At 37.0% G+C, this 12,681-nt stretch overlaps 3 protein-coding genes across 4 annotated transcripts; 2 read left to right on the top strand and 1 right to left on the bottom strand.

Annotated features, from left to right (window-relative positions):
• Window positions 1-1,850: 1,850 nt before the first annotated feature.
• On the bottom strand, window positions 1,851-2,467 carry LOC141831133 (uncharacterized). Its single transcript, XM_074718584.1, has 3 exons — window positions 2,383-2,467; window positions 2,191-2,284; window positions 1,851-2,117 (listed from the first exon to the last, which is right to left on the bottom strand). The coding sequence occupies exons 1-3, from the start codon at window positions 2,435-2,437 to the stop codon at window positions 1,973-1,975; spliced, it is 294 nt and encodes a 97-aa protein (XP_074574685.1). The 5' UTR covers window positions 2,438-2,467; the 3' UTR covers window positions 1,851-1,972.
• Window positions 2,468-3,079: 612 nt separating this feature from the next.
• On the top strand, window positions 3,080-7,873 carry LOC141841670 (protein FLX-like 1). Of its 2 annotated transcripts, none has more exons than XM_074729862.1 (5): window positions 3,080-3,667; window positions 5,533-5,696; window positions 5,896-5,978; window positions 6,229-6,350; window positions 7,551-7,873. In XM_074729862.1, exons 1-4 carry the CDS (start codon window positions 3,114-3,116, stop codon window positions 6,316-6,318), a joined length of 891 nt encoding a protein of 296 aa, XP_074585963.1. In that variant the 5' UTR covers window positions 3,080-3,113; the 3' UTR covers window positions 6,319-6,350; window positions 7,551-7,873. The 2 variants fall into 2 exon arrangements, with proteins under 2 accessions (XP_074585963.1, XP_074585956.1); XM_074729855.1 differs by having other exon boundaries at window positions 6,223-6,350.
• A 2,626-nt stretch (window positions 7,874-10,499) lies between these two features.
• LOC141843317 (putative phytol kinase 2, chloroplastic) lies at window positions 10,500-12,068 on the top strand. The gene is made up of 6 exons (XM_074731389.1): window positions 10,500-10,689; window positions 10,975-11,042; window positions 11,123-11,254; window positions 11,390-11,505; window positions 11,589-11,703; window positions 11,814-12,068. The coding sequence occupies exons 1-6, from the start codon at window positions 10,561-10,563 to the stop codon at window positions 11,989-11,991; spliced, it is 738 nt and encodes a 245-aa protein (XP_074587490.1). The 5' UTR covers window positions 10,500-10,560; the 3' UTR covers window positions 11,992-12,068.
• The last annotated feature ends 613 nt before the right edge of the window (window positions 12,069-12,681 follow it).

Below are 12,681 nucleotides of genomic sequence, written 5' to 3'. Positions count from 1 at the left end.
AATCGATGTCAGTAATTTTATTAGATTCATTTTCAAATTTGTTACGACGGGATGTCGTGAACGATCAAGTCATTAGTCAAGAATCTGTCACCTCACGCGCTGTCAATTCTGTCTGCAAAAGGACTTGAGGAAGGAGACTGAGCGAACGGATTAGCAGGGTGTCAAAAATTCCCGACTGATCACGGTCAAGTTAGTAGGAGAAGAAGAAGACGAAGAAGAAGAAGTGTATGAAGTAATTGAGATAGGTAATTGAGAATCGAGAGAGAGATCTTCATACTTGAGGGAGAGGTTATATACTCACGAAAAGAAGGAATCTCCATGCTGGTATGGGGGTAGCCCCCTATCATGATTGAGGGGGTAAGTTTTGACAATTACTACGAGTGATCTTGACAGATGACATCTAGGGGACTAACTCTGATCATTTCGTAACCGCCCTATGGCTTGGCAATGCGGAATATTCTGGCCTTTTGACAGTAGGTGCACACACGAGGATATAGAGAATCAGTTCTGACAATCTCGTAACCGCCCTATGGCCTGACAAGGCTCGCACGCTTGAGGGCTTCTGGCACCTTTTGGGATGAGAGAGAGAGAGTGGTCAAGAAATAAGCCGAGTGATCGAGTTCATGGAGGTCGAGAGTGGTCGAGAAATAAGTCAAGTGACCGAGTTTGTGGAGATCAGGAGTGCTCAAGAAATAGGGCGAGTGATCGAGTTCGTGGAGGTTTGGCCGAGAAATAAACCGAATGATCGAGTTCATGAAGGTCGGGAGTGGTCGAGAAATAAGTCAAGTGACCGAGTTCATGGAGGTCTGGAGTGGCCGAGAAATAGGCCGAGTGACCGAGTTCGTGAGAGGTCGGGAGGGTCGAGCCAATCCACCTAAGATTGACTGTTGACCCTCTCACTTACCACATTAACCTGTCTTTCGACCTTCACTACCACGTAAGATTACTTAGAATCCGCTACATCAATACTCATATCCAAAAGTCTTCATATTTATTATTTAATTATTTAATCAGTCTTCATATTTATTATTTAATTATTTAATCAGATTAAAAAATCCTTTAATATTTTAATTAATTAAATTCAGTAAAGTCGGTGATAGTTTGAGTCGAATCCGGATCATAAGTAGATTCCAACGCCACGTGGCCATCAAAATTCCATTCTCCGCATACGAGAAACGGCGGTAGAGAATGCGAAGCGATGGGTACGAATAACGATATATTATTATTATTATTGTTGGAATGGTGATGTATTTAATAACTTTTTTTAATATATTTAAATTTTCTCTATTAATTAAGCGTCCACTATCAAAAGTTAATGCCCACCAAATCGCACTATTGTAATTTGTAAGAGAATCCTGAAGAGGACGCGGCGTGCATAGGATGCCCTTTTCCCGTCCTCGGTTATTAATTGAATGTACGATGGCGACTTTGAATAACACTTTTGAGTTGAAATCCTTGTCTCCGGGGCAATGGTGCAATGGTAGAATATTCGGATTGTGATTCAGGGACCTGCAGTTCGATCCCCAGCTATGGCGTATTTGCCCGAATTTTTTTCCAAATGGGGATGATGTTAGACATCTGGATTGACCGTCGTATGCGCTTCCCGATTTACCTTGATGGTCGATGGAAAACTTCCGTGGGATCGGACCGACCACCCTCAAAAATTGAGTCCATGAAATTGACTGAGATTTATTATTATTATTATTTTTTTGAGTTGAAATCCTCGCCTTGAGGCAAAATGGCCATTCCGAGTGCTCAAACAGTGGGCTCATTATTTCAGTATCCAATGAAATGATCATTCAGCTCGATCGAATTGAAAATTTGGCTTGTTTTTTCTTTTAAAAACTCGATCGATTCAACCAAGAAACTAGCATTAATAGAGCATTTAATGGCTCAGAAACTTCATCGGTATACAGTTCATATTAGAGGCCAGCGACACTAGACCGTTTTATTTATGCCCGTCCTTCCTCAACTAAGCAAATGGACTGGGGGTGTCGACATTTTCGCCATCATCCATCGCCGCCGCGGCCGCTCTGCGGTCTTCCCCGGCGACGTCGTAGTGGTGCAGCAGCGCCGCCCCCGACAGCACCGCCAGCGCCAGCGCCTGCGCGTGCATCCTGCGTGTAATTAACCAAGCAATCAGCCCCGCCCATCTGACTGCATGCAATTCGAAGGCAAATTAACGAGTACCTGGCGTGGATGAGCCGGAGGCTGGTCTTCACCATGGGCGTCCTCCAGCGGGCCACCGCCATCGACGTCCCCAGCGCCGAAGCCCAAACAGCACCTTAATCAATCACAAACACAAACTCTACGGGATTAGTTGATCTCGGCGAGGAAGGAACCGGAAAACAGAGTGATGGAGCAGGGGAAGGTGATGGCTACCGATGCTTGTGAGCTTGTGCTCGGCGACCCATTCCTGCAAGGAGATCATCTTCATCTACTTCTTCTTCTTCTTCCTGGTACTTTCAGTGAGGTTTGAAGAGTGAGGTGGAGGGGGTGGTGGGTATATAGCTAGTAAGGAGCCCCATGGTTTTGGTTGGAACCCGTGAACGATGACCAAAAACCGCAGGCCAACTGCTGCCTTTTTGTTTCAGGGAGTGTAATCCGGGGACACGCACGCTGACTAAGGAGATGGAAAGCAAGGAATTCGAGTCTTAGCATTTACAGGTTGCCGTGGTTTCGGCAACACCGTGGGAGTTAAATAAATAAATAAATTAGTGTGAATTTCATTTTACCCCTCGGTCTTTTGTTTTTTAAAACAAAATCTCTTTTAATTTTATTATTATTATCTTATTGGTAGAAAATTAAAAGGATATCCTTTATTTTAAAAGTTATAAAAATAACACTCCACCTGTAATTTTCAAAATTATTTTAAAATAATTTTGATTAAAATTATTTTAAATGATGTCATTGAATTTACGTTGTGTAAAAAGGGTTTACGGTAAATAAATCGGTTCTTTTAAAATATGATTTAATAATCAAGCAGGCCAGTTTGCAGGCCTGACTGAAGCCCATATAAAAAGGCCTTCAAGGCCTGATATAGTGCCACTGTCATCTTTTACTCTTCTACCTTCCTCGAAACCCTAGTGAGATCAATCTCACTCCATCTTTCAATGGCGGAAAGGGGCCGCCCCGCACACTTACTGCCGCTCCCTGAGCCTCTTCCGCGGGTCTTGGGACGCGCCCCGCCGCCTGTTGCGCTCCTTCGACACGTCGACGACCCGCTCGTGTCCCGTCGCCACGCCGTGATCGCCCTCGAGGAGAGGCTCGCTGCGCAGCTCCGTGACATCCATCTCCTCATCAATGACAACGAGGAGCTCGCATCCTCCCACGTGTCGCTGAAACGGGACCTCGACGCCTCCCAACACGAGCTCCGCGTCGCCGCGGCTGTTGTTGCGGAGTCCAAGGCCAAGACAGACGCTGAGGTCCGTGAAATCTTCGAGCGTTTGTGCAAGGCCGAGGCGGAGGTGCGTCTGATCGACGGGATGCGCGCCGATATGGCTCAGGTGCAGTCCGACATCCGGGCGTTCAGTGCTGAGAAGGAAGAGCTCGGCCAGAATCTGCAATCGCTAAAGGGAGAGCTGGCTAGAGCTCAATCGAACCACAAAGAAGTCGGGACTATCAAAAGTGAGATAGAGGTCATGCGCAAGGAAATCCAAAAGGGCAGGTGCGTTAATTGTGAAAGCTTCAGTTTCTCTTTTCCGAATATTACTGCAGATAACCGCATTCCTTTACATGTAAATTATTCTTATTCTTACTAATATTTGATTTAAGACGTACAATATATGCCATGCTTAATAGGAACTGTTTCCCTTCTTGGTCTATGAACTGCATCAAGAATACTGGAGACAAATAAAGTCCCTCCTGTCTCTGAGGGTCAAACTCAATGCAACATCTGATATGTTAATGGTGATAATCAATATTAACAATTTGCTCGTGTATTCCACAATCCATAGAGCATCACAAACTTAAAAATTAATAATTGTTTCTTTTGTTGAGAAATTTATATGGATAATAATGTATATCATACGTACAATATCATCTATTTACCAACTCATCAAAAATAATACAATGTCATTTGTGCAACATATGAGTGTGTGTATATCATAGTTTTCAAGCTTTGTCCATCCCAAATGGATTGACCCAAGATTTCAAATTGAGGTTTGTCTTGTGAATTGTTTTGAAGAATTATCAAATCAATCATATCAAACCATGAATAATAAGCGTTAGATAAAAATTATAAATATGTTAAAATGATTTACATTATTATTCATTAATCATATTTACATGTTTAATAGTAGAAATGATAATATTATTAAATTTATATTTAATCATTAATGTTATATGAGTTTTATATATTTATATATATATATATATATATATATATATATATATATATATATATATAATTTTTAGAATGACCAATAATATATATATATCATGATTGTCATATGATAGCCTTATTGGTCATTCTAAAAACTTAGATATCAATTGGTACATCCAATAATATCGGTATTGATAAAAAAAATTCAAAAAATGAATATATTTAATATCTAAAGTATCTATAACGTACAAAATAAATGTCTGAGATAATATTTACAAGTTACAAACTGCCTCTCAAATATTGTAGCTTAGGATTTCAAATCAATTTGGTTTAATCTAAATTCTAAAATCTAAATTGGTTCAAATGAACCAAATATGATGTTTTTGGATGTGCATATGCAAACCAAATATCCTATAAGCATTCTCTTTTAAAATTCATTTAGTTGGTCACATATGTGGTCCAAGCAGAGGCTTTTAAAAACATGATTACAAAAGTATATGTTTCCTGAAAGAATACTTTTGTTCTACTAGATTTTACTATTTGGAAGACTAGTTGCCCTCAATTTCTAGAAAGACAGTATAACCTGGGCATTGCATGAAGATCAACTGCTGAATTCCTGTTGAATGATCTGATGTTTTATTTAGACAGTAATGGATGCTTGATATGCATCAAAACTCTAAAATGGTACCTATTTTTTATGATTTAACAACAACATCAACCATCATTGAATTAGATTGAGCAGCAATATTAATCATCAAAATGGACAAATGCGTAGAAGCAAACATGCGGATTATAATGCATGTGGAAAATTGTTTATATTATGTTGTCAAATGTATCTTGGACCAAAATCCTTTTGTGACGCCATTGTGTAGCTTATAGTGCTACTATATTTCTTGGTGTTAGGATTGTCCAAATTTGTTATGCTCCTTTTTACTTCTTTTGCCTCTCTCCTTTCTTCCACTATAGTTAATCAATAGGGTTAGGATTGTATGCTTGTCTGAATTTATTATTTTCTTTTTGCCTGTTTTCCTCAACAACTATAGTTTCTTATGAAATTTGGAAAAGCATATGCTGCATGTACACATTTGACCACGTTTTAAAACAATGTTGAATAGCCATAGCCAATATGTTATTTGAGTACCAATGGTTTTTTATCATTTTAAATTTGTAGTTGCTGATTCTCTTATTTAGCTTTTGATTCTGCATAGGGCTGCAATAGAATTTGAGAAGAAGGCTCATGCTGATAACCTTGGTCAGAGCCAGATAATGGAGAACAATATGATTTCAATGGTTCATGAAGTTGAAAAATTACGTGCTGAACTTGCAAACATAGAAAAGAGAGCACGGGCAGATGCAGCTGCAGCTAACTCAGGTACTCTTACATGGTTGATCTCTTGCAGTAGACATTTTTCTTAAATTTCTTATTCTCTGCTTCCATCTATATTCTTCTTCCATTTCTTCTACTCTACTGGGCGTTGCTTCTGATTCCTTATGCTTGAAATTGTTCTTCAGTTTATAATAGTAAGTAGAACTGTAGAAACTTTAGCTGGTATTCAAGCTATGTTTTACAGGTCTTGGATATGCTGGAGCTTATGGGACTCCTGAGACTATGTATGCAGCAACTTCATATGCAGGAACTTATCCTTTCCATCAGGTTTATCTTTTGGGTTTTTTCATTTCACCATATAAATTTATATGATAACTTTTATGGTTAACCTTGTGCTCTTTAATATCGTTCATCATCAGTGGCATTTAAAGTCATTTATTTCTAAAAAGTTGCATTTTTATTCCATAAAACTGCATTTACTGTTATTATATGATAACCTTGGCAAGTTTAATTTTCAGTTATTGTCTATCACAATAGAAGGCTAACATACACCTCACTTGTTGCTTCTTAGGTCCAGCCATTTGCTGCTGATGCCAATTCTCAGTTTGGACCTGCAGTTGCTCCTTTAAGTCAATATGACATCCAGCAGATGTACACTCATAGATAAATGCAAAAAAAGCTTGCAAAATCCTACCCGAGGTGATATTCTCATATGTGCCTTTATTATTTAAAACAGTATGGTATGCTGCTTTGTATATGCTTATACAGTGAAGAACCATGTTCCATCTGCTGTTGGTCCTCATGCATATTATGCAATATCTTTCCCGAATATCTCAAAGTCTTGATACCGATTTTTTTAATCTATTCAATCCATATAAACCAAAAAAAAAACTATTAATTGCTTGGGTCAAATGTAAAAGGTTCTTTATGTTGTGGATTTTATGTAATAAATTTCTTAGGTTCATATGTAAAATGGTTTTATATAGGATTATGAATTGCTTAGGATGATTAGTTTGATATAGTGAATGTGTGGAAATTTTGTGATATCAATACCTGCATTAATTTGATATGTATGTGTTACTTATGAACTTGTATATTTTATGAGATGTGTCTGACTTCTCTCTTTTTTCATATTCAGTCTCTTACAGAAATATTCTTGAAATTTCAGAATCACAATTCAGTCCCCTAAAAAAATTAAATTGAGATTAAAATTGTAATAGAAGGATGTTTTTTGAATAGATTAAAAGTTATCTTGATAAATCTTACCCAGCGTGCTTGAGGTAGTATTCACATCCAACAGATGCATGCCTATATGCCAATTATAACTTGCTTCTCCACCGCTTCCCAATGTGTTTGCGTAAATATATAGTTTTTTTTTGATAAAAATATGGTTCACTACATATGCTGATATGTATCTATCAGTTAGTTATTGTTATTGATAATCTTTAGCTTAGTTAAAGCATACTAAAGATTCATTCAATTTAGTTTTTACAAGAATCAGTTCTTTCAATCCTTTTTATGGTTATGCATAACTATGCCCCTTGTAATAGCCTCACTCCTATTGTTCATATATTTTCTATTGACGGTATCTTAAAAGCTGGTAATCTTCAGTCATTCAAAATACTATTGGTTTTGTATCCAAGTTTGTGCTGTATAAAGAAGGTGCTGACAATGTTAGTCTGCATTTGAAATTTGAAGTGTATTATTTTGTTTACAACCGGTGTTCACCCAACAACTTTCAAACTTGTTATCGAAAGTGGATTTGAGTAGATTTAAATTATGTTTGGATTTGATAAGGAAGGTCACAGTTTATATTTTCAAATTGCTATCTTAAATTGTACCCCTGCGTGGTCAATGATTGAGGTTACATCCTCATCGTATCTTGCTTTTATATTGCAGGACCATAGGCGATATCGAGTTTTGGAAAAGAAAGCCTGACCACCCTCCATCTCATTATTTCAAAGCTAACTATCGAAAGTTTGTACCTCTAGTGCAATCTGTATCTTCCAGATTATGATCTCTTAGTTTTCCCTTTGAATATGCAAACTGTACAAAATTGTATTTCTATGGCAGTAAACGTGCCACTGGTTTGGCTGGCATATGTTGTAGTTTGGAGCACTTTTCCTCCTAATTCTATGGGCGACAATGGATTCTTTTTAACAATACGATATCTGTGAATACTCAATTTAACGGGTTGCGGGTTGGGTGCCCGAGTTCAGATATCGATGACTCAGGTGGTTTTGCGTATTTTCAGAAAGTCCTGGTGTTTATAATAATTTGATTTTTTTATTATTAGCACTTTAATATGTTATTGTATCTGTTGTTTAATGTTAATCAGTAATGGTTTTTTATCTTTGGGAGAAATTGAAATGTTAAAAATACTTGTTCGTAATCTTCTGTAATTAAATTTAGATTTCATACTTTAACCTACTTCAAACAAATAATAATATTTTAAAAATTTTAAAATATAATTAATATTCTACTTAATTTGGTTAATTGTGGATTATAAAGGAATATATACTTAGACGAAAGAAATGAATTTAAATAAATTTTTGCACACTGATTCCTTCTAGAAAGCTGGTATAAATTATTAATCTAAAATCTTAGGTATAATTAATTTTCTTTATTAGTTAAAGACAACTCTTGATTCCTTATCTAAGTCACCTATCTTTTCTTTTTCTTCCATATATTTAGTCGATCTTCATTAAAAATAATTAATATTGAAATTAGAAAGTTTACGATAAGTGTATTAGCAATAATCATAACACTGGAGCCTTCGTATCAATGTATTGTTAATAATGACACATCTACTCTATTCCTTTAAAATTAGATTAATTATAAATTGATAGAAGATAAGTAGAAAATCCTTAAATTTAATCAAGTTATTTCTATTTTGGTAGATTTTTTAATTGAAAAAAAATAATGCAGTTGAGTTTTTATTGATATTTTGAAACTTAAATATAAATCTATTTAAAATCAATTTTCAAAATTTTCAAAACCCCCATTATTTTAAGGCCCTTTTCAAATAAATTTCAAATGAAATCCAATTCGAATAAAATCAAATTCAAATTTAAAATTAAATATTTTAGTATTTGGCAAGCAATAATAAATAAATATACACAATTTCGAGTTCAACAAACTCTAGTAAAGAAGGGCATTTGCATGGCGCACATGAATATAAACTTTAATACTATTTTCGATTAAAAAACAATATTTATTTTGAACGTTTGTACTTTAATATTAGCAATTAGCGGGCGGACCGGGGCGGGTGGTGGCCTTGCTTGCCTCTTCTTAATTAATTCGCATCTGCAACGCCGTGTTAAAAGGCGTTCAAAAGGTGTTATAACGCCTCAGATGAATGGCGGCCGCATTGCGGTGCGTTAAAAGTTTTTAACGCGTTCAGAGTCTTGAACGCGTTTTAACGAATGTGGTGGGCTCCATTGATATATTAAATTAATTTTTAATTTATTAAATTAATTTTTATTTTAATATTAAAATTTTTTACGTAGTTCTGCGGTAGGAGGTAGTCGATCAGCTGGTCGACCACCACATGGTGGTTGACCCTTTAGCCGTTGGATTTGTGGATTGAGCCGTTGGATTTCAGAAAATAGCCGTTATAGCCGTTGGATTTGTGGATTGAGCCGTTGGATTTCAGAAAATAGCCGTTATAGCCGTTGGATTTTATATAACGGCTATTTTAACGGTTCTATTTTGTCTATAAATATCTAATCTGTTTCATTCCAACTCACTCTGCAATTCTATTCTCTAAATTTTTCTCTTCAGTCCCATTCGAAATGGATGAAAATAATAGAGATTTTGGAGCTCGAAGTCCATATGAACCGCATCCAACCCAAAATCCCCAAAATCCTCAAATTCCACCAAATTATCAATACCCATATCCATTTTCAAATATGTCATTTCCTCCACAAAATCTTCAAAATTTCCAAGGTTTTGGAGCTCGAAGTCCATATGAACCGCGTCCAGCCTATTCATGGCTCAAATCGAGGATTTCAGGATTATCTTTGGACAAATTCTGAGCTACGTGACACTCAAGTTCATCACCAACTTCGCGCCGACTTAGTTGAGCATATTTGGGAGCAATACAATAATAATCTGTGATTTAGTATTTTATATGTGGTTTATTATAAGTTATTATTGTATTTCAATTTTATAATTACATGTCAATTTGATTCGATTTCATAGATATATGGATATGTTTTATCTTCTTGGATGGGTATATGGAATAGCTTGGATGAGTATATATGAGATATGAATAGGAGACCACACAACCTAGAAGGCTTGCAAGGGAAAAGATATGAACCACACATGGTGGTCGACCAGCTAATCGACCACCACATGTGGTGGTCGACCGGCTGATCGACCACGACAATTGAGACTCGTATTAACGTTAAATGTGTTGTGGGGTGAAAAATGTAACATGTTATAATGCAGATGTGGCAGTGGACCCCAGCATTTTGATGAGATGGAAGTGTTATAACGTCTTTAGCGTTGCAGATGCTCTTACCGATTTAATAATAATTTTTAAAATTTATCTCTTAATTATACGGCATTATTTATTGGTTCTTTCGATCGTCCTTCACTCTGTCCCACAAGTTGATTTTGACCTAACTGTTTTACGTAGTCATAAAATTTTATAAAATGGGAATTTATATTTTTGTTTAATTTTCGCAGTGAAATTTAAAAATGATTTCAAAGAGGTCACGATGACCGCTACAGTGCTTTGTAGCAGTTATAGTTACAATGAACCGATTCGGCGACATGCCGTTATAATGTTGTTTGGTAACCCAGAGCTGGTCGTTTATATCCGCCGGATACGGCCGCGCTGGCACTTGCTCCTCCGCCGCCCGCATTTGATTTTTCCAAGCTTTCTCCCGGCCGCCGCCGCGCTATGGCTGCTCCCGTATTACTTGAGAGCACACTCGTCCACGATTTGGGAGCGGCAGCTGCGGCGACCGCTGCTCTCCTCCTCCTCCTTCGGTTCTGGGAGGTGCTGGCTAAAAGAGGCGTCTTTGAACAGGTCAGCTCGGCGATCCTATTCTCTCGATCGCCTCGTCAAATTGATGAGATTTCTTTTTACGAGTATAGTTATTTACTGTTTGATTGCCAAATTCCATTAAAATTCGTGGGAAATTTACTGAATTCCTCTGAGTTCTAGCGCTATGCGATCTGCAAGTAAGATCTCCTGAGACACGGCGGGCCACAGTGTCTACTTTAAACTCAGATATTAAAGTTCATACTGAAAAATTAAACCTTCAATCGTTTAAAACAAATAACTTAAACTAACAAATTCCTTTTGTGTTAGAAACTGGGCAGGAAGCTTGTCCATATAAGTGCAGGATTGGTTACCATGCTCTGCTGGCCTCTTTTCAGGTATTCTAGAGTTCGATACAGTAGTCCCATACAAATTGATTATTTTCCTCTTTAGATTGATCCACTTCTACTGGCTGCAGCTCAGGAACTCAGGCACCATTTCTTGCAGCATTCTCACCAGGAATTAACATTTTCAGGATGCTTCTTTTGGGTCTTGGAATATCCAAAAATGAAGCTACAGTCAAGTCGATGAGCAGATATGGAGACTACAGGTTCCAGTGCTTTTGATATATAACACTTTAATTATAACCACTCATCAGAGATGATAATTGTTGCTGAATAAAACTAGCATTTTTTTAATTTTGGTCTTTCAAAACTCTTCTCAATCTTCTGAGTTTGTTCCTTAGGGAACTTCTGAAGGGTCCACTGTATTACGCCTGCACTTTAACATTCTCTACAGCAGTATTCTGGAGGACATCTCCCATTGCAGTAGCTGCAATCTGCAACTTGTGTGCTGGAGATGGTACATATTTGGCTAATCTTTCATCAAAATGAACAACTTAATGAATTTGAGCTGGCCAACAACATTCATGTGCCATCGATCAGGTGTGGCCGACATCGTAGGAAGGCGACTTGGAAAGGCTAAACTTCCTTACAACCCTAGCAAATCCTTCGCGGGTAGCATTGCGAATTTCTTGGCAGGCTTTGTGACCTCAGTCGGGTATGTATGTATGCTTCCTTAATTTCCTTGCAATTAATATTTTCTGATGTGTGTGTAATTAAATTGAGAACCTGAGCCTTTGTGGATTGCTGAAACTGCTCATGAACTAGATTCATGCATTACTTCCACACCTTTGGATTTATCGAAGAGAGCTGGAGCATGGTCATGGGATTCTTGGTTGTGTCTCTTGCTGCTGCAATTGTTGAATCGCTGCCAGTTAGCACAGAGTTGGATGATAACTTAACAGTTACAGTGGCATCCATGTTAGTTGGTGGCCTTGTTTTCTGATGTTGTATTGGATGATGGCGTCTGTTTAGATCCAACAATCTGATTTATGGCAATAAAAGAAGTATGGTTTCTTTTTTGTTGTTGCAGTGGTATATATATATATAGTTGTTGTTAAAACTATTCCGATCTTCTTGACTTTTCGCATTGTCGATCGATACGTGTTAATTGGTTATTGTTCCGTGGATTAATTATACATTTGGATTCTGTAAAAATATACTATAAAAAATGGCAGTTGTTGAGCATGCATCGTAATAAGGATTTTTTTTTGACAATGTGCGAGAGGAACTTGATTTTATTATTCTTGTTTTGAATTAAGAATGCCGTTGGGTCTGATATAACGTACGTGAAACACCGCCTCCTTGACTTTGACGTCAAAATTTAAAAAGGAACTCCTAATTCCCTTCAAATACATACCTGCAGTAGCATTTAAGTAATGTCCTTTAATTTTATTTGTTTCATCTTACGCTTTATAAATTACTTCAACATAAAATAGGAAATCGTATCTTCAATACATAAATGATTGTGAGTTCAGATTTTCATCATATTTGATAAAATCAAGCCAACTATATAGACACTTATAAACTACTCTATCATAATTTTTTATAGATAATTTCAAATTTGATTTAGTACATCCTAATAGGGGACGATCATATTTGTTCAACTTATCTCTTTCAACTTGAATGTCGTGAG

The sequence above is a fragment of the Curcuma longa genome, chromosome 1 (genome assembly GCF_044706935.1).
Source record: "Curcuma longa cultivar G26 ecotype Majalengka, Jawa Barat chromosome 1, ITB_CL_G26_1.1, whole genome shotgun sequence".
Taxonomy (NCBI): Eukaryota; Viridiplantae; Streptophyta; class Magnoliopsida; order Zingiberales; family Zingiberaceae; genus Curcuma; species Curcuma longa.
Note: the sequence above shows the minus strand (reverse complement) of the source record. Positions and strands in the feature narration are given on the sequence as shown.

Bases quoted from the DNA above. Each gene is read 5' to 3' on its own strand.
- LOC141831133 (XM_074718584.1), bottom strand. From the start codon at position 2,437: ATGAAGATGATCTCCTTGCAGGAATGGGTCGCCGAGCACAAGCTCACA. The intron at 2,285-2,382 runs GTAGCCATCACC...TGATTGATTAAG, and splicing joins GCACAAGCTCACAAGCATCG to GTGCTGTTTGGGCTTCGGCG. The intron at 2,118-2,190 runs GTACTCGTTAAT...AATTACACGCAG, and splicing joins CTCCGGCTCATCCACGCCAG to GATGCACGCGCAGGCGCTGG.
- LOC141843317 (XM_074731389.1), top strand. From the start codon at position 10,561: ATGGCTGCTCCCGTATTACTTGAGAGCACACTCGTCCACGATTTGGGA. The intron at 11,255-11,389 runs GTTCCAGTGCTT...TTTGTTCCTTAG, and splicing joins AGCAGATATGGAGACTACAG to GGAACTTCTGAAGGGTCCAC. The intron at 11,704-11,813 runs GTATGTATGTAT...CTCATGAACTAG, and splicing joins GGCTTTGTGACCTCAGTCGG to ATTCATGCATTACTTCCACA.
- LOC141841670 (XM_074729855.1), top strand. From the start codon at position 3,114: ATGGCGGAAAGGGGCCGCCCCGCACACTTACTGCCGCTCCCTGAGCCT. The intron at 3,668-5,532 runs GTGCGTTAATTG...GATTCTGCATAG, and splicing joins AAGGAAATCCAAAAGGGCAG to GGCTGCAATAGAATTTGAGA. The intron at 5,979-6,222 runs GTTTATCTTTTG...GTTGCTTCTTAG, and splicing joins GAACTTATCCTTTCCATCAG to GTCCAGCCATTTGCTGCTGA.